General features: G+C 47.5%; 1 protein-coding gene across 2 annotated transcripts; it reads left to right on the forward strand.

Moving 5' to 3' along the window:
- Positions 1-9767: 9767 nt before the first annotated feature.
- Positions 9768-18629, forward strand: LOC310666211 (protein S100-A14-like). Of its 2 annotated transcripts, XM_083416900.1 has the most exons (4): positions 9768-9925; positions 10245-10410; positions 15244-15390; positions 16634-18629. In XM_083416900.1, exons 2-4 carry the CDS (start codon positions 10381-10383, stop codon positions 16763-16765), a joined length of 309 nt encoding a protein of 102 aa, XP_083273026.1. In that variant the 5' UTR covers positions 9768-9925; positions 10245-10380; the 3' UTR covers positions 16766-18629. The 2 variants fall into 2 exon arrangements, with proteins under 2 accessions (XP_083273026.1, XP_083273025.1); XM_083416899.1 differs by lacking the exon at positions 9768-9925 and having other exon boundaries at positions 10159-10410.
- Positions 18630-18837: the final 208 nt, after the last annotated feature.

The following is an 18837-nucleotide window of genomic DNA, read 5'->3' on the forward strand; positions in this document are numbered from 1 at the left end:
TCTCACTTCCATAATGACTACCGATATGCTAAAGAGGCAATGGGCTTTTAAACATCAGTTTTTAGGAATCACAAGTGGTGGGAGCTGCTGTTGCACTCAGGTCCTGTTTGCAGGTTCCCCAAAAAGTTAGCTCTCGTGAGAACAGGATTCTGGACTAGATGGGCATTGACTTGAACCAGCAGCCAGGTTCTTCTGAAGTCCAGGAACAGTCTATTCGGATTCCTGGGTTCTTAGGGTCTTTATCGTACAATTTCAACAGCTGTGGGAAGTAGGCATCAGGTTTGGGGTGGCAGGCTATAGGGCACGACTGAGAAACCTGTGACTCTCCAGGCGTTGTTAGACTACAACTCCCAGTGTTGAAGCTGCAAGTGATTGTCGGTTCTTATTTTAGGCTATTGGGGAGCACCTACTCATTAGCACCCAGGACAATCTGCTTAGTTCTTCATTCTTCCTCACCCTCTGCCACCCCTAATCTCTTGCAATTGTGTTTTCAAGTGGGTGTGACACCTTGCATCTCCCTGCCAATGCCCCCCCAACCCAAATCATGCCAGGGGATAATTTTCTCCTGACACCAGTCAGTATATCTGCAGAATTATTGTGTCATTGGTCAAGGGGTGGGGAAGAGTGATCTTGGCTGTATGTGACACTCCCTCTTGGTTCTACCCTATCCCTTCCGTTTTCTTCCTCACCCTGACCCCCAAGCCTACATCAGAAAAACACTATTAATGAAACTGCCGGCACCCCGGCCATTGGCCTGACTGCCTGGGGCTGGTGGGATTTGGAGTCCAACAATGTCTGGAGGGCTGCAGGTTCCCTATCCCTGTTCTAGGGAGGAAGATTGGAGAGGAGACGCTTCAGGACCTGGGAGAGCTCCTAAGGGAGGGAGGTGGTCTTGGAGCAAGGTCTTTAATTAGGGGCAAGGAGGAGGCTCTTCAGGACCTGGGAGAGCTCCCAAGGGATGGAGATGTTATTGTCACTATCAGAAGTGCTAGAGCTTCCTAGCTCTGAATGCTCTGCCTCCCATACTGCCCCCTCACTTTGCCTCATGGTGGGGCCTGCTCTTTAGGGTGAGCTGGTCCCAACACTACTTCTCTCTATCACTAACGCTCCTCCAAGTTGGGGCTGCCACTTTGCAACCTGGACAAAAGCTAAATGACAACAGGAGATGTGACAGTAGTTATCCACCCCCAACCCCCATGCCTTGCTCTTCCTTGGGTCTTGAGACCCACTCTCCACTCCCCTCTGTTGTGGAGAGGCCATTAATATTATAAGAACATATGGACATAAGAAGAGCTTTGCTGGATCAGGCCATTGGCCCTCTGCCCTCCTGTGTTTCCCAGCAACTGGTATTTAAAGACATGCTACCTGCAGCAGTGAAGGGAGAACATAGTTGTTGTGGTTAGTAACCATTGATACTATTGATACTCCATTGTTACTATTGATACTCCATTGATTTGTCTAATTCTCTTTTAAAGCCATCCAAGTGATTTCATTATTCAGTGGTGCCCCGCAAGACGAATGCCTCGCAAGATGGAAAACCTGCTAGACGAAAGGGTTTTCCGTTTTTCGATGCGCTTCGCAGGACGAATTTCCCTATGGGCTTGCTTCGCAAGACGAAAATGTCTTGCAAGTCTTGAGATTTTTTTTCACTCCCCACCCCCTTTTTCTAAGCCGCTAAACTGCTAATAGCCTTTTAGCAGCTAATCCGCTAATCCTTTAAGCCTTTAATAGCCGCTAATAGCCGCTAAACCGCTAATAGCGCTAATCCGCTAAGCCGTTAATAGGGTTGCTTCGCAAGACAAAAAAAACGCTAGACGAAGAGACTCATGGAACGAATTAATTTCGTCTTGCGAGGCACCACTGTATGTTTATTTTTCAAATGATTGATTTTATCTTAAGTTTGATAATGTTACTATTTTTGCTGCCCTTTCTCATTTTTTGTGTTTATTGCTATATGTTTTATTTCTTAACTGCCAGGGACTTTTCATAGCAATGATTTAAATGAATAGAATCATAGAATTGTAGGATGGAAGGGACGCTGAGGTTCATCTAATCCAACGACCTGCAATGCAGAAATATGCAGCTGTCCCAAACAGGGATCGAACCTACGGCCTTGGTGTAATCAGCACTATGCTCTAACCGACTGAGCTACTCAGTGGTCCATTTTATTTTGCTTCTTGCAAACTGCTTAGAAATATTCTTTCGAATTAAGTGGTATATAAATCTGGCAGCCCCTTCCTCGAGGAGGAGGAGCCAGAAATCCATCACCTCCTTTTGCACTGATGAGAGTAAGATGTGTCTACCTCTGGAGGGGGGAAGGTGGAGCATCTGTTAAGACAGAGGACCAGCTCGACAGGTAAGAGAGACACGTTTGGCTTCAGGCCAGGGCTCGGTGCGAGAGAGCCCAGGAATGACAACCTGCTGTTCCTCTGGAGCCGGAAATGATTTCCAAGACGTGTATTGTATAAGGAGGCTGATTTCGGCAGGACAAAGGAATGCGCTCCGGAATTTAACCCCCGAGGGTGTTGCTCCGCCACAGGTGACCATGACAACAGGGGCGTCTCCTGAATCCACACGGCCTCTGATTCCAAGCTTGGTGTGGGCACAGAGGAGGCACCAGTGGCACTTGAACCGCAGGCTGCTCGTGCATGCAAATCAGCTTTCCCCATGTGGACAAAAGCATCCTTCCCATCCTTTATCCACAGAAAAGGTTCACAGTATAGAAAGATTCCCCATGCGCAGTGGCATAGCGTGGGTTGTCAGCACCCGGGGCAAGGCAAGTAATTTGCGCCCCCCCCCACTGCACTGTCCCTCCCCCAGATAGTCCCTCGCTCTCTCTCCGCACCGCACACCTGGCACTCTCCCCTCCACAGTGGGCAGCGACCCGGCGGCTTGGATCGGATTTGCACAGCCAGCACTGCAGTGAGAGAGAGTGAATGAGCCAGGTAGGGGCAGAGAGCTGCAAGCGCGCCCCCCCCAGATGTTGCGCCTGGTGCGGCCAGCCCCCCCTGCACCCCCCACGCTACGCCACTGCCCATGCGCTCATAGAGTTCTCCGATTCACAAGTGCCTTTCCCGGCCCTTATCCACATGGAAGCTTCCCTGTGGGCACACTGGGCTCCCACATTCCCAGGTGCCTCCAAGAAGCCCACACAAGATGGGGCTGAGAATAACCACAACCCCTGCTTGCCCACCCATTCCAAAACCAGCATCCACAAATTGAGTGCCTCTGAATTTAGAGGGCTCATAGAGCCATCCTGATGAGTTGTAGTCATTGACAGACCCTCTCCTGAACCAATGATTTGTCTAATTTCAGCTGAGTTAGGGAATGGGCAAATCTATGTCATTTCCCCAGTTTTCCACATTTCCACATCAGTCTGCATTGAAAGAAAAACTCCACGTGGTAATTTATCAGCATTTTAGGGCAGATTTCTCCTAATATGCAGGGTTTGGTTTGGGTTTTTGTCTTGCGAAACAATTCTCCCTTCCACAAGGCATTATTTTAGGCTTTTTTTACTCGCCCATGCATATCCCTGAAAACTATATTCTCTGTTTTTGAAGCTTGGCTGGGGAACCGCACTACAAAAGTTAGAGAAGGAGGGATTTGAATAATGTGTTTTTGGTTCATGCACTCTTTCTGAAAGTTCAGGGTATATTGTTAAAAGTAAAGGGACCCCTGACCACTAGGTCCAGTCGTGGCCGACTCTGGGGTTGCGGTGCTCATCTTGCTTTACTGGCCGAGGGAGCCGGCGTACAGCTTCCGGGTCATGTGGCCAGCATGACTAAGCCGCTTCTGGCAAACCAGAGCAGCGCCCGGAAATGCCATTTACCTTCCTGCTGGAGTGGTACCTATTTATCTACTTGCACTTTGTGCTTTCAAACTGCTAGGTGGGCAGGAGCTGGGACTGAGCAACGGGAGCTCACCCCGTCACGGGGATTCGAACCGCCGACCTTCTGATCGGCAAGCCCTAGGCTCTGTGGTTTAACCCATAGTGCCATCAGGGTAGATGGGCTTGCTTTTAAAGGCAAACTGAATCCTAAGAACACAAGGAAAGCCTGTTGGATCAGGCCAATGTCCATTGAGTTCAGCATCCTGTCCAACTTGTGGAAAACTGGCAACTGGTATTCCGGAGTGGTACTGTCTCCGACCACAAAGGTCTATATTTTTAGGACCCACCTGATGTCTGTGATTATAAGCTGCCTTAAACTGTTAACGTTGAGTTGTAACTGTTGTCGCCTGCCTTGGGACCTCAGGGTGTAAGGTGGGTAAATAAGACTGAGAACAATAATCCTCATCGGTTAACTCTCTTTAATTAAAGGCTCCTGTCTAGGGACTGTCAGCAGAAACACGGTGCTAGATTTTATTACTGGGAAATGATTATACGTGGTTTATACAAATTCGCAACGGGTATGTCTGTCAATGACTGTTAGGCGAACCAGGCTATATACTCAGAGGCAACCCTGTACACTCGCAGCCACGTCCGGGGAACCTGTGGCCCTCCAGTTGTGTCTGGACTCGAACTCGCAGCAGCCCCAGCAGTCAGCATGCTTGATAAGCAGGGGCTGGTGGGAGTTCCACAACATCTGGTGGGCCACAGGATGCCCTAGCAGGCTCGATTCTGCAATAATGGTTCCTTACATCAATGCAGTGGTTCCAAAATCAACGATGCACATGAGGAAGGGAGCTTTGGGCTAGGTTTTGAGAGGGGACCCTTAAGGGATGGGGTACAGACATCTGAAGGCAGCCTTGTTTAGGGAAGCGTTTAATGTTTGATGTATTACAGTATTTTAATATTTTTTGGGAAGCTGCCCAGAGTGGCTGGGGAAGCCCAGCCAGACGGGCAGGGTATAAATAAATTATTATTATTATTATTATTATTATTATTATTATTACACCCAAAACAGCCCAGTGAGGAGTTGACATGAAATGCAGACTGTCAGGCAGAGGGGGGGAGACCTGAATGGAATATCCTGGGAAGGGGGATGTGAGGGCGATCTGGCTGCGACATCTGTCACCCCATTGACCGCCAGGGTTGATTCGGCTGATCTGGCTGGCTAGGCGGGTGTCCCCTTCCTCCCTCACCGCTCCATGTGCGTCCCTCCCGAAGCTGCGCGCTCGGTGGAAGAGGACGACCATCCCAGATAGAAGGAGTGTACCGTTCTTCGGTCAAGGGTATACGATAGCTGCGCTCCCCTGCTAGAACCTCCAAACAAGCTCAAGGAATATCCTGGGAAGGGAATGGCTGGTTGAAGACAAGGACTTGGCGCTGAAACATTTTGATGCAGTTTGGATATATCTAAGAGGGCACTGTTGGGGGGGAATTGTTCCCTTTCATGGCTGGTGTATGAGCTTCTCAGGCATATTTTAAGGACCACCTGAGGCTCAGTCTCTGAGATAATCCAGATGAGTGTTGCTCGTTGTCCTGTGTGTTACAGCAGACTGACTGGCCTCTGCTAGAAGCTGGGCACCTAGCGTTCCTGGTCCCATGCTGTGGAACACACTTCCAGCAAAAATGCAGCTATAATAACACAGTGGTACCTTGGGTTACATACGCTTCAGGTTACAGACTCCGTTAACCCAGAAATAGTGCTTCAGGTTAAGAACTTTGCTTCAGGATGAGAACAGAAATTGTGCTCCGGCGGTGCGGCAGCAGCAGGAGGCCCCATTAACTAAAGTGGTGCTTCAGGTTAAGAACAGTTTCAGGCTAAGAACGGACCTCCAGAACGATTTAAGTACTTAACCCAAGGTACCACTGTAATAATAATAATGATAATAATAATAACGATGATGATAATAATAATAATAATAATAATAATAATAATAATAATAATAATAATTTATTTGTACCCCGCCCATCTGGGGGGCTTCCAACAAAGATTAAAAATACATTCAAATGTCACACATTAAAAACTTCCCTGAACAGGGCTGCCTTCAGATGTCTTCTAAATGTCAGGTTTATCTCTTTGACATCTGATGGGAGGGCCTTCCACAGGGCGGGCGCCACTACCGAGAAGGCCCTTTGCCTGGTTCTCTGTAGCATCCTCGTTTTTGCTCACTGGGGAAATATGGTTTACACCAATCCTGGCCTGACTGCACCAGCTGCCGATTCATTTCTGGGCCCAATTGAAAGTGCTGGTTTTAACCTATAAAGCCTTAGACGGCTCAGGACCACAATACCTCAAGGACCACCTCTTTCAGTATGAACCTACCCAGACCCTGAGATCATCTTCTGAGGCCCTCCTTTGTGTGCCTCCTCCTATCTATTTGGGGTTTATTGTCTGCCTGTCTGTTGTTTGTAAGTCAGTTTGAGTTAAAAGGTAAAGGGACTCCTGACCATTAGGTCCAGTCGTGACAGACTCTCTGGGGTTGCGGCGCTCATCTCGTTTTATTGGCCGAAGGAACCGGCGTACCACCTCCGGGTCATGTGGCCAGCATGACTAAGCTGCTTCTGGCAAACCAGAGCAGCACATGGAAACGCCGTTTACCTTCCCGCTGGAGCGGTACCTATTTATCTACTTGCACTTTGATGTGCTTTCGAACTGCTAGGTTGGCAGGAGCAGGGACCGAGTAACAGGAGCTCACCCTGTCACGGGGATTCGAACTGCCGACCAAGTCCTAGGCTCTGTGGTTTAACGCACAGCGCCACCCGCGTCCCTTTGAGTTACCTTGGGCAAAATAAAGCAATTAATTTAATCAGTGGGTTTTTTTCCTTTTTTTAAAAAAAATGTTTAGGGGCACTCTCATTTTGACTCAAGAAAACCACAATTTTATAGTTCAAATCGGGGGAAATAAATACCATCAATGGGCAAAAGTACAAAGAACGTGCATTGCCTCGTATTACACAGCTTGACAGCTCACAGTGATTTTCCTACTCATATTGAAATACTGCCCCTCAGTGAGGCCAAACTTTCATCAGCAAAACACCACACATCCACATTCCACACTGCTTCACACATTAAACGCTCGCTTCCGCCTGAGACTCAGGAAATGCCATGAGAGGAAATGAGGACGCCATCGGGGGTAGCGACGGAACTGATGATTCACCGTGCTAGCGAAGAAACTAAAAATGTTTAAAATTTTAGATTCACCAAATGTTTAGGGGTATGCGTACCCCTGTGTCCCCCCAGAAAAAGCACTGAATTTATTTTATTATTATTATTATTATTATTATTATTATTATTAGACTGTCAGACACTCCTTGAAGTATGTCTTTCTATGTCCACAGGCCTATGCCGCTATATAAATTGATGAGCCGATACAGATGGAATAATCTATCAATTTCAGTCTCTCTCTCGGGTCGCTGGGAAAAGAGACAACTCTGGAAATTATAGCTCTGTGAAAGAATGGAGGGGGGCTCCTATCAACTCTCAGCACCCTTAACAAATGACAGCTTCCAGGATACTTTAGGGGAAGCCATGACTGCTTAATGTGTTAGTCTACTGCTTTAGATGCACAGTGCAAGATGGGGCCTGATTCTCATTTTCCAGTTCTCCACATTTCCACATCAGTTTGCAAATTCTTTTTAAAAAAATACCATGAAAATTCACCAGCATTTTAATGCAAATTTTGCCTAATTTGTGTGTTTGGTTTTGGTTTTTTTTGCAAGCCACACCCCTAACATGATGCATTTTCATACATTCGTTTAATAAAAGTATGCATTTTCCAACATGCAAACTTTACCCAGCGTATACATTTTCATACCTACAACTTGGTTGAAGAACTGCGTTGCAAAATTCAGGGTAGTTCGGATTTTGAAGGATGGCTGAGTTTCACTTCGTGTTTTACTTCAGGAAGTGCAAACGAGAGCAGCTGGCCTTTGAATGCAAACTGAATTGGATTTTGCCTCTGTCCCTATTTGACCGGTCACTTTTATGATTATTTGTATTATATTTCATGGTGGTTGATTCGTTTGCATTGTTATGACTGTTTATTAAATTTATTTGCTGCTTTTTTTGCCACAGCAATTTTACACTAACATTTATATCCCACCTTTCCTACTCAAGGGTGGCTTACATACCATATTTTTCCGTGTATAAGATCTCCCCCGTGTATAAGTTGATCCCTATCTTTTTTTTAAAAATAATATTTTATTAAATTTTTCCAAAGCATTACAAAAAGAAAAAGAGGAAAAAGAAATATACAAAAATAAAAAAGCAATTAAAAACAATTCAATCTTTCATGACATATCTTGCATTCGTTTGTTTCCCGGACCTCCCCACACCTCCCCTCTTTGTATTCCAGTTCAATTTATTTATTCAGCAAATCCTTTCCCTCTTTACCTTTATCCTTATCTTGGTCTTAATATATTATAACTTTAATTTTCACCTGTTAACAATCCATTTTTTCATATTCCTTCATAATATTATTACTAAAAACCCCTTAGCCTCAATCCAACATCATTCTAACATTCATTAATTTTACATTGTTTCTGTAAATAATCTTTAAATTTCTTCCAATCTTCTTCCACCAACTTTTCTCCCTGGTCTCGGATTCTGCCGGTCATTTCTGCCATTTCCATGTAGTCCATCAGCTTCATCTGCCATTCTTCCAGGGTGGGTAGTTCTTGTGTCTTCCAATACTTCGCGATGAGTATTCTTGCTGCTGTTGTAGCGTACATAAAGAAAGTTGTATATGTTGATCCCTATCTTTTTTAACCCAAATTAAGAAATCAATAATTATTGATCTGTTGAGAATTTTTTAAAGTTTTTTTTGGGGGGAGGTCGCCCACTGCCAATCTCTCACCTGCCTGCCCAATTGTCGCCACTGGTCACCTGCCCCCCCCCCGCATTCACAATCTGTGAATAAGATGGCCCCCATTTTTTGCCTAGCAAATTTAAGCAAAAAACATTGTGTTATACACGAAAAAATACGGCAGCCCTCCTCCTCACTGTTTTGACCTCGCAATAACCTGGTGAGGTAGTTTAAGTTGAGTGAAAACTACAAATTATTAAGCTACCACTTGTCATCCGCCGCTATACTTCAAATCCCGCCTAAGTTTTAAGACAACCATGATATTTCTTTTTCAAATATTCTACAGCAAACTAATCAATTTGAATTGGATTTCGAATAAATGTGCAATGAATCAGGGGGTTGCGCAAACCACCATTCTGAACAATGCTTTTAAAAGTAAAGGCAAAGGACCCCTGGATGGTTAAGTCCAGTCAAAGGCGACTATGGGGTTGTGGTGCTCATCTTGCTTTCAGGCCGAGGGAGCCGGCATTTGTCCGCAGACAGCTTTCTGGGTCATGAGTCCAGCAAGACTAAACCACCTCTGGCGCAAGGGAACACCATGACAGAAACCAGAGTGCACAGAAACACTGTTTACCTTCCCTCCGCAGTGGTACCTATTTATCTATTCGCACTGGTGTGCTTTCGAACTGCTAGGTTGGCAGGAGCTGGGACAGAGCGACGGGAGCTCCCTCCATCGCGGGGATTCGAACCGCCGACCTTCCGATCGGCAAGCCCAAGAGGCTCAGTGGTTTAGACCACAGTGCCACCCACGCCCCTTCTTTTAGAGGGGGGCGCTGGAGATGAGTTCATGGACTCCATAAGGTGTGGCAGCAAAAGAATTGGGAGCCACGGATGTACATTCTTAGATCCTTAATGTTTGGCGATCACTGGGATAGGGCACGAGACGAGGAAAGCGTTTGATAAACTGGAGGGGGCGGGGAGGGAAGAGAAGAGTCACGTAAACTGGCCTCCTGTCATACCAATTGCTCATCCGCTGCACCGTGACTAAAAAAATTAGGAAATGGGTGGCGCTGGAGTTCCACGCTGGCAGCATGCCAGGTGGCGCAGGGAGATGCCTTGCGCCACCACCGCCTCCTGGTATCTCCCGAAGGTGTCTCCAACACACGCCTTCTTGAGATATAAAACCGTGGCAGGAGAGACAGTTCTATCCAGCACAGCTGATCCCTTCGAGCAGGTAAGCAGGACTTCTGTCCTTTGTGACTCCTCCGGGGCTCCCATCCCAAAACAGAAGGGGTGCAAGGGGTGTTTGCTGTTTGGGATAGTAGTGGCAATGGGCTTTTCCCTTCCTCCGGACTCCCACCCCTTCCCCGTGAACTCCAATCCTTTTCTCGCTCAGCGGCGTGCCTCGTCTCTCCGGACATGTTCAGGCAGCGCTCAACAATTTGCCTTCCCAAACCTGCTCAGACTAGGGTGGGGGAGTGGGGAAATAAAAGAGGCAGGATCCGATGGAAAGCTAAAAGTCTCCGTTCTCCCCTTCTGTTGGCCGCACGTAGGAAAAACAGCCGTTTGTTGGATTTCTAAGAGCCTCTTTGCGGGAACTACCCAGCGGATCTCAAGGAACCAACTCGCCACAACTTGCTCCGGAAAAGGGGATTTTTGCCGAACCAAACGAACCGAACCGAATCAACAATGGGCTTTGGTTGCTGCAAGAAGAGACAGGTCAATTGGAGTGGGGAAATGGGACTGTCTTTTGGTTTTATAGGGAAGGGAGAGGAGAAATTGTGGATTCATTCTGTGTTGGAAGGGGGGATGCGCGTAGGGTTTTTTGGGGGGGTGTGGTGTGGAAAGGATGCCCTCTCGGATCATCTGTGGATCTTAAACTCAGCAAAGCTTCTGGGAGAAACAGAGAAACCCAGGACATAGGGAGCCAGATTGGGTTGGCTAAAATACAGGAGTCAGTTTCCTCCATTAATATTCCAGGGATCATAGGAAGCTGTCATACGCTGTGTCAGACCATTGCTCCATCTACTTCAATGTGGCTTGCACTGACTGGCAGCAGCTCTCCTGCATACAGAGTGTGTACTTTGTAACTTGGCTACATATCTTGCCCATAGCTGTCAAGTGTCCCTTATTTGGCGGGACAGTCCCTTATCCCAGCGCCATGTCCCGCTGCTGTCCCTTATTGATGAGGCTTCATTTGGCTGCTGGCTGGGCTTTCTTCCTTTGGCTCAGAGGGGCTCAGAAGTTGAACATACCTGTGCCCGGGAAATCCCTTATTTTGGCTGCTGATCCCTTATTTTCAAGGCTGCTGGTCCCTTATTTTCAAATCTGTAAGTTGACAGCTATGGTCTTGCCCCATAGCTAATGTCCTCATGATTCTGCAGAAAGGGTTGATGTGGTTAGGAACACTTTGCCACCGAGACCCAGTCCTTCCCCAGGAGAGAGGGAGAGATCCTTCCGCAACCAACTCCCTCTAAGGAAATTTCGGGATCTCCTCGGCCAAACCAGTTCTTTCTAGTTGTGTGAGGCACTGCCTTTCTGGGGCCTAGAATAGACTTGTCTACCACCTTGGCAAAGTTCTAATCTCCTCTGGAATGGTCCTCCTCACTGGGACACGTTGAAATGTTTCAAGGAAAAATGTCCTAATGAGAGGGGTTTGGTAGGTGGGGTGGGGTTGGGGTGGGGGAGAATATCTTGGCAATCTTTTTATTAGAAGCGGAGATGGTTGCCAAGTCTAGTGCTGAGTCAGAGTTCATTGTCCTCGCCTAGGATGCTGTTCGCTAGAAATGAGGAGAGAAGGTGGAAAATTTCATAGCAACATAGAGTTGGAAGGTACCCTGGGGTCATCTAGTCCAACCCCCTGAAATGCAGGAGTCTTTTGCCCAACGTGGGGCTCGTACCCACGACCCTGACATAAAGAGTCTCGTGCTCTGCCAACTGAGCATGGGCCATGGTTTGTGAAAGGGGAAATCAGATGGCAAAATTTTCAGACAGGGAATGCGTAATCCAGCTTTCTCCCAAGCTGGTGCCCTCCGGGTGTTGCTGGACTACAACTCCCATCATTATCTCTGACCACTGGGCCATCCTGGCTGGGACTGATGGAGGTTGTAGTCCGACAAACAACCGGAGGTCAACAGGCTCCCCATTCTGCTCTATACCTCTGCAAGTGCGTTTAATATGTGGTCCCTGATTGGTTGGGACATGTGTATACAACAGGGGTGGGAAGACCTGTGGCTCTCCAAATATTACTGGGCTACAGTTCCTATCACCCCTGCCTGTTGGCCATGTTGGCTGGGTGTGATGAGAGTTGGGACCCAACAACATCTGGAGAATCACAGATTCCCTGTCCCTGAACTAAATCGTCATTCGCCTTCCTTCTAATGCAGGGAAGGGGAATCCCACCAGAGGTTGTTGGACTGCAACTCCCATTATCCCTGGTCTTGACCAGTACTGACTGGGGCTGATGGGAGTTGTAGTCCAGCAACATAGGGGCTCCTCATCCCTGCTCTAGACCTCTGTAAGTGCATTTGATATGTGGTCCCTGATTGGCTGGGACATTTGTCTAGGAAAGGGGCAGGCGGGCAGGCTTGTGGCCCTCCAAATGTTGCTGGACTACAACTCCCATCAGCCCTGACCGTTGTCCCATTTGGCTGGGGCTGATGGGAATTGCAGTCCTCAAACATCTGGAGGTCAGCAGATTGGGGAAGGTTGGTGTAAACTCCGTATGTGCGTGTGCATGAAGGTGAAACTGCAGCAGAAGACGCAGATTAGAAAAACAACCAAGGAGGTACAGATCGCTTCCTATCCCAGCAGCCCTGAATACGAATAGCACATTGGGTCCAGAATGACATGTCAGCAGGCTCCACAAGTGACTTCTGTCATGGAGACCAGATCCCTCAGCTGATTTTAAATATATATTCTGGATCAACTGGCTTTGCGGTCGGAGGGAAGACGTTCATCCAGGGAAACGCCCGAAAGCTCTGGCTTCTCTCGGCGTTCAAACAGGTTTTCCCGGCTGATTTTAAAACTATATATATATTTAAAAAACATTCAGTAAGCTCTCGACGGAATGTAGCACGCTGTAGAAGCAAGATTTCATATGGATTTTCAGGATTCAAAACGGGATTTCCTTTCATTTCATTAAAAAAGATGCTGGCGCAGCACAGTCCTATACAGGTCTACTCGGAAGTTGCTTCCAATGACTTCAGTGGGACTCAGTCCCCAAGTAAGGGTGGCAGTCACAGGAAGCAAGAACCTTTTGTTATTTATGGGCTGTTGTCCTGGGCACACTTACTCAAGAGTAAGACCTATTGGACTGGGAATGCTCCTTGCCTGAAACCACTGGTGGTCAGCGCAGGCAATATCAGACAAGATCAGTGTTTCCCAAACTTGGGTCTCCAACTTGGACTACAGTCCCCATCATCCCTGATGGCTGGTCCTGCTAGCTAGGGACGATGGGAGTTGTAGTCCAAAAACAGTTTGGAGAACACTGATTTAGATGGACCGTGAAGTCTGGCTCAATACAGAACAGCTCCCTCCATTCCTGTCTTAATCAGGGCCTTCTTCCAAACAATGAGGACTAGGACCTTACTTTATTTATAGGGCAAAATAGCAGCACATCTGCTTTCCATGCCAAAGGTCTGGGGTTCAGTCCCTGGCACCCCCAGTTAAAGTATATCCGACAGCAGGGGAGGGCAATAGCTCAAGGGTAGAGAGTCTGCTTTGAATGCCGAAGGTCGCAGGTTCGATTCCCGGCAACTCCAGGTAGGGCTGGGAGAGGCACTTGCCTGCAATCCTAGAGAGCAGCAGCTGCCAGTCCGTGTAAACAACACTGAGCTACATGGACCAGGGGTCTGACTCAGTACAAGGCAACTTCCTGTGTAATAATTAGGAAAGGCAAGGGGTGGGAATGTTAAGGTGAGAGGCCACAAACTCTCTCGCAGGCTGGGTCTTGGCGGGCCTGGTGGTATGGTGCTCTTATGGCTGAAAACTGAGGGTCAGGATATGTCCCTAAACACCATGGTGCAAAAAGAGGCCCTGGGTCTTTCCCACTCCACTGTTAATCCTGTTTGCAGCACACATGATTAGATGGATCAGTTGGCTTTGGAGATTTTTTTGTGCATCAAATAATCATGGCTGTCAGGAGGGGCAAATCATTTCTGTTTCTCTCTCTTCCTCATTTTTCCAGTCTGAAATTCAGCTCTCCGCATTTCCAGATCAGCTTGCGGGGTTTTTCCTTTTTTTTAAAGTCCTCGCAAAAATTCGTCAGCACCTCAGTGCGAATTTCTCTTCCTATACAATTGTTTTTGAATGCACTTTCGCTGCGATCGACACATTTCTGCAAAGTCTCCAATATGAGACTTTTCTGCACACGATTTTCACCAATACCTGTGTTTTGGTACACCTTTACTTGGCCAGAGAAATGCATTGCAAAATTCAGAACAGTGTGAAATTAGGAGGATGGCTGTCTTTCATGCTTGTATTTTGTTTTGTAATGCATCAGTTTGATCAATTTGCCTTTAAAATGTGAACAGAATCAGATTTCTCATCCATCCTTTGAGGCTGGATTGAACGCCCACCTGACGCGCATCTGACACCCACAGTATCATGTCAGAGTGCTGATACCCCTCCAGATGTCATTGGACTGCAATTCCCATCATCCATTGCCATTAGCCTTGCTGGCTGGGGCTTATGGGAACTGGAGTGCAACTTTGGGGGAAGTACCCTTTGGGAATCTCGGGCCTCAGCACTGACTCTCCATGCCCCTTTGACTTTTTCTGCTTTAAACAGCCATGTGCCTCCTCCCAATGAATTCTGGGAGCTGTAGTTTGTGAAATAGGATGACAGTTGTTAGGAGAACTACAATTCCCAGAGTTCATTGGGAAGAGGGATTGATTGTTAAGCCACTCCTGGAATTGTCGCTCTGAGGGGGGAATAGGGGGTTGCCCTAACAACTCGCAGTAGCGCCCTTAACAAACTAGTACTCCCAGGATTCGTTTTGGGTGAAGCCATGACTGTCTAAAGTGGGATCATGGTGCTGTGGCCTCTGTAAAAAAACAACAACAACCAGGTTTAAAATGATTTGGAATATGTCCAGTGGTTGAAGATAGACTCTGGATATCTCCTGAAGTTTTAGAAGATTCGGGATGGATTTGACTTCCGTTTTTATTCATTCTAATGCAGGCAGAATGTGAGTCAGGAAATGAATGAGTTTCAACATAGGATATGGTAAACAAGGATATGATGCGTTCTGGACTGATATGTTTGTGGACAAGGGACACATCTTATCTGGTCTAGCACAGGAGAGGATGGGTGTTGTGGTTTCCTCTGTAATGGAGCTGAGCTGTTTGGCGCAAATGGAATGGATAATCATCTTCAGATTGCTCACCAGAGATGGTATGCAATCTTGGGAGTCTTAATGGAGTTTCGGGGAGGGTGTAACTGCGTGGGAGGGAGTCGGGCCGGTCTGACTGCCTTCTTTTGAGATCACAGACTTGTGCTGATGCTTTGCGTCTCGCAATGACTCCTCCCCTTGTCTTCCTCCTTCCCCAGAACTCTCAAGAGCTCACCGATGTGGAGAGGGCCATTGAAATCGTCATCAACAACTTCCACTGCTACGCCGTCAAGGGCCGTAAGGAGTGCATCACCCCCAACGAGCTGAGGGACTTGGTGGGACAGAGGTTGCCACATTTAGCAGAGGTGAAGAGAATCTAGACCTAGAATCTAAGACAGGCATCCGCTGGGGGGTGGCAGAGTTTTTTTTGGGGGGTGTTTCTGCGTTATGTTGGGGAACAATTCCAAACCAAAGAGTTGCAACTCCTCTCTTCAGCCTAGATCAGCTTCCCTCAACCTGGGGCCTGACACGTGTCGTAGGGAGACTACAACTTCCACCATCCCCTTCAGCTACAATGGCCAGGGATGATGGGAGTTGTAGTCCAACAATGTTCTTGAAGCCAGCTTCCATTAGACCTAGACAGCATGGCCAATTGTCAGGGGTGATGAGCGTTCAACAATGCCTGCAGGGCCTCAGTTTTTTTGGAGGGAAAGGGAGGCCTAGATCCTTGTTGTGAGACACTCAGCTGTGGAAGTTATGGTAGATCAACGTGTCCACATTCCTCCAAAATTGCTTTGATTGCAGCCTTGTTTCTCTTGTTCCATACAAGTCGGGAAGGAAGAATCTGTGCTCTTCCATTTTATTGGACTTCAGTTCCCACAGAACCTGGCTGTTGGCCTTGCTGGCTGGGGCTGATGGGAGTTAGAGACTAATAATAAGAATAATAATACCCATCTGGCTGGGTTGCCCCATTCCAACAATGTATGGAAGACTTGCTGCAGTTTCCCCATCCCTGACACAAACAAATGGAACAGAAACATCCATTGAATGGAGCAGGGAAAGGGAGAGGTGCAGTTTTTCCAAGGAGAAAGGACCCCCCTCCAAAAAATAAAGGGGTACCGTATTTTTCGCTCTATAAGACGCACCAGACCACAAGACCCCCCCCTTACTTTTTAGGAGGGAAAAAGTGAGTCTTATAGAGCAAAAAATACGGTATTTATCACTTGACTAAAAATGAAAAAAAGCAATGGAACTTGGTAGATTTCTAATGCCCAGCATCTCTCTAAGCCTTGCCCCTTCTCTCCAGCCCATGCCCTCTCCCTGCCCTGCTTGGCATCCTCCCTGAGTGTTTTTGCCTGGCTGGACTGTGTCCTTGAATTCTGACCATGCTTCTTAACTTGCCAGGATACAGGGGGGGGGGGTGAGTACGGGCACAGAAACTGCCTTCTTGCGCGGAGGTGAAATTATTGACCTTTGCTGCCCCGCCCACTTTTCTCTCTGGGCCCCCCTAGTCCAACCCCCCAAGTCTGGAAAAGAACCCGCAAACTGTAAATCCAAGCTCTGGTTTCCCTGCTGGGTTCTGACAGCCTCTTTCTCTTCTTCAAACAGAGCGTTGGCACGTTGGACGATAAGATTGAATGCCATGGCGACGGCGACGAGGCCAAACTGCAATTCGGCGAGTACTGGAGCGTTATGGGAGACGCAGCAAAGGGGTGCCGAGTCTCAAAGAGTAAGAAGTAACGCGCACCTCAGAGGATCAGAACCACAAGGCCTCGGACCGTTTACACAGGAAGAACGAGAGACTGTCCGCCATGATGTCAATGTGTTGTCAATGCAGTGTTAATATTTTGGGGTGCTCTCCATCCCCTCCCCTTGCTCGGTTCTGGGATATCAAAGTCTAGAGCTTGATCGCTTTTAAGTCAGGAAACTTTCAATTCCCAGCCCAGGTTCCCACCCTAACCACTCCAGTCCACTCCAGTCCAGGTACACTGACGTTCTCGGTTCCTGACCGCTCAACTCGAGAACCTTCAAACGGAGGAGCTCTGGACCCTTAAGAGGTCATTTTAGCTCACCGTCTGCATGCTTTCTCGAATTTCCTATTTTCTGGTTTTGATAATTCAGGCCAACCCCCCCACACTCCTCCATACTGTGGGGGAGGAAGGGAAAGGAGAATGTTAGCCGCTTTGAGACTCCTTTGGGTAGTGATAAAGCGGGATATCAAATCCAAACTCTTCTTCTTCCGCATGCCTGTTTGTTTGAGATCTTCCAGATCTGATCCAGAACTCTTTGGAGATTTACTTTTAAAATAAATTAGTAGCCCTTGCCTCTAGATTTGTTATGTTTCAGTTCTCTCACCCCTGGATCTAGAATGCCCAGAGCACCATGTTCCCCTCCTCTCTCTAGATCCGGAATCCAGAATACTATTTGCTCCAGACCTTGGAAATGTATTATTATTTTTAAAAATAAACCTATACATTCAATCCGAAGTTTTGATCTCGGTGGTGGAATTCGTTCCCCGCTTGGCCAGTCCATCTTGGTTCGCCCGCTTCCATAGCGTTGATGATGCTTCTTCCACTAGCTGTGTTTTCAAGCTCCTGGTCTCCCCCTTGGGTGTTATTTTAGTCTTCTAAATTCACAAAGCAAAGAAGCTATGGAGTTTGAATTAAATGGATTGGATTTGGCTGTGCCAGATCAGGTGGGTGGAAGAAGATGAGAAGCTATGGAGATTGGACCTAGGCAAGCGCTCAACCCGAATTTACGACCACTGGAGAAATGCAAATCTTGGCCCAAACAACTACAACTGTGGCAACATAGGTTGTGATTGAACCAGCTTGGAGAGACTGGATTTATATAGGCTCCGCCCATAACCCACCAGTTCCTGCACTGGCTCCACCCCTTGATCTGCCAGAGTTCCAACGTGGCCCTATCCTCTAGCCTCCAACATCAGGTCTAGCTGTGTTGAATGCAGTCCTTAATCTCAATGCATTTGAAATACGTGAGTGGTCTTCCCATCACCTCCTGATAAGCCACCAGGGGGTGAATTCTTGGAAGATCCAGTTCCCTCTCCCCAATACTTACTGTGGCCCTTCAACTCGTCTCTGCACAATTTACTGGGGGCCTAAGGGAGAGGGTGCAAAGCTCAGGGGTAATGGCTTTCAATTTCCTGCCCTAGAAAGGGAAGCAGAGGCTAGCGGTTAGAGCAAGAGGCTAGGAGTTGGGGCTGTGTGTGATTCTTGAGTTGGAGAGAGCAGAGGTTGGGTAGCAAAGGGCATTCTGGGTTGGGGTTGACGTCGCCGCTGGACAAATAAAACAGGTCTGAGACCTAAACACTCGCCAAATGGGAACCGCCATCAAATGCTTTGAAGAAACCCTTCCCTGCAGCCGAATCTGGTCCACTGTGGTCGTCACGAAGCCATCCACCGAGTGTCCAAGTAAGGTCTGGATCCGTCCCATTCCTTTACACCTCATCGGGCAAGAATTATCCTCGGTTTCCAAAGTCTGGGCTGGGCGGATGGCCAAACGTTTTGACCTCTTGTGTTGCCTGCCATATTATTATTATTATTATTTTGTATAAATCCATGAAATAAAGAAATAAGAAAAGAAAGATTGCAAGAGGCTTGTTGTCTTTCCTTCAACACATCTCGTTTAAGGGACAGGATCTTTAAGGACGGATCCATGTCATTGCTAGCCTGGCAGGATCCTGCCTTGCTGAAATGATTCTAGATCTCTACTCTAAGGGTAAAGGTAAAGGGACCCCTGACCGTTAGGTCCAGTCGTGACCGACTCTGGGGTTGCGGTGCTCATCTCGCTTT

This window comes from Podarcis tiliguerta (genome assembly GCF_965153285.1).
Source record: "Podarcis tiliguerta genome assembly, chromosome: 16".
NCBI classification, from domain to species: Eukaryota; Metazoa; Chordata; class Lepidosauria; order Squamata; family Lacertidae; genus Podarcis; species Podarcis tiliguerta.

Coding starts and splice junctions, on each gene's coding strand:
- LOC310666211 (XM_083416900.1), top strand. CDS start 10,381: ATGGGCTTTGGTTGCTGCAAGAAGAGACAG. Junction 10,411..15,243: donor GTTGCTGCAAGAAGAGACAG/GTCAATTGGAGT, acceptor CTCCTTCCCCAG/AACTCTCAAGAGCTCACCGA. Junction 15,391..16,633: donor GGTTGCCACATTTAGCAGAG/GTGAAGAGAATC, acceptor TTCTTCAAACAG/AGCGTTGGCACGTTGGACGA.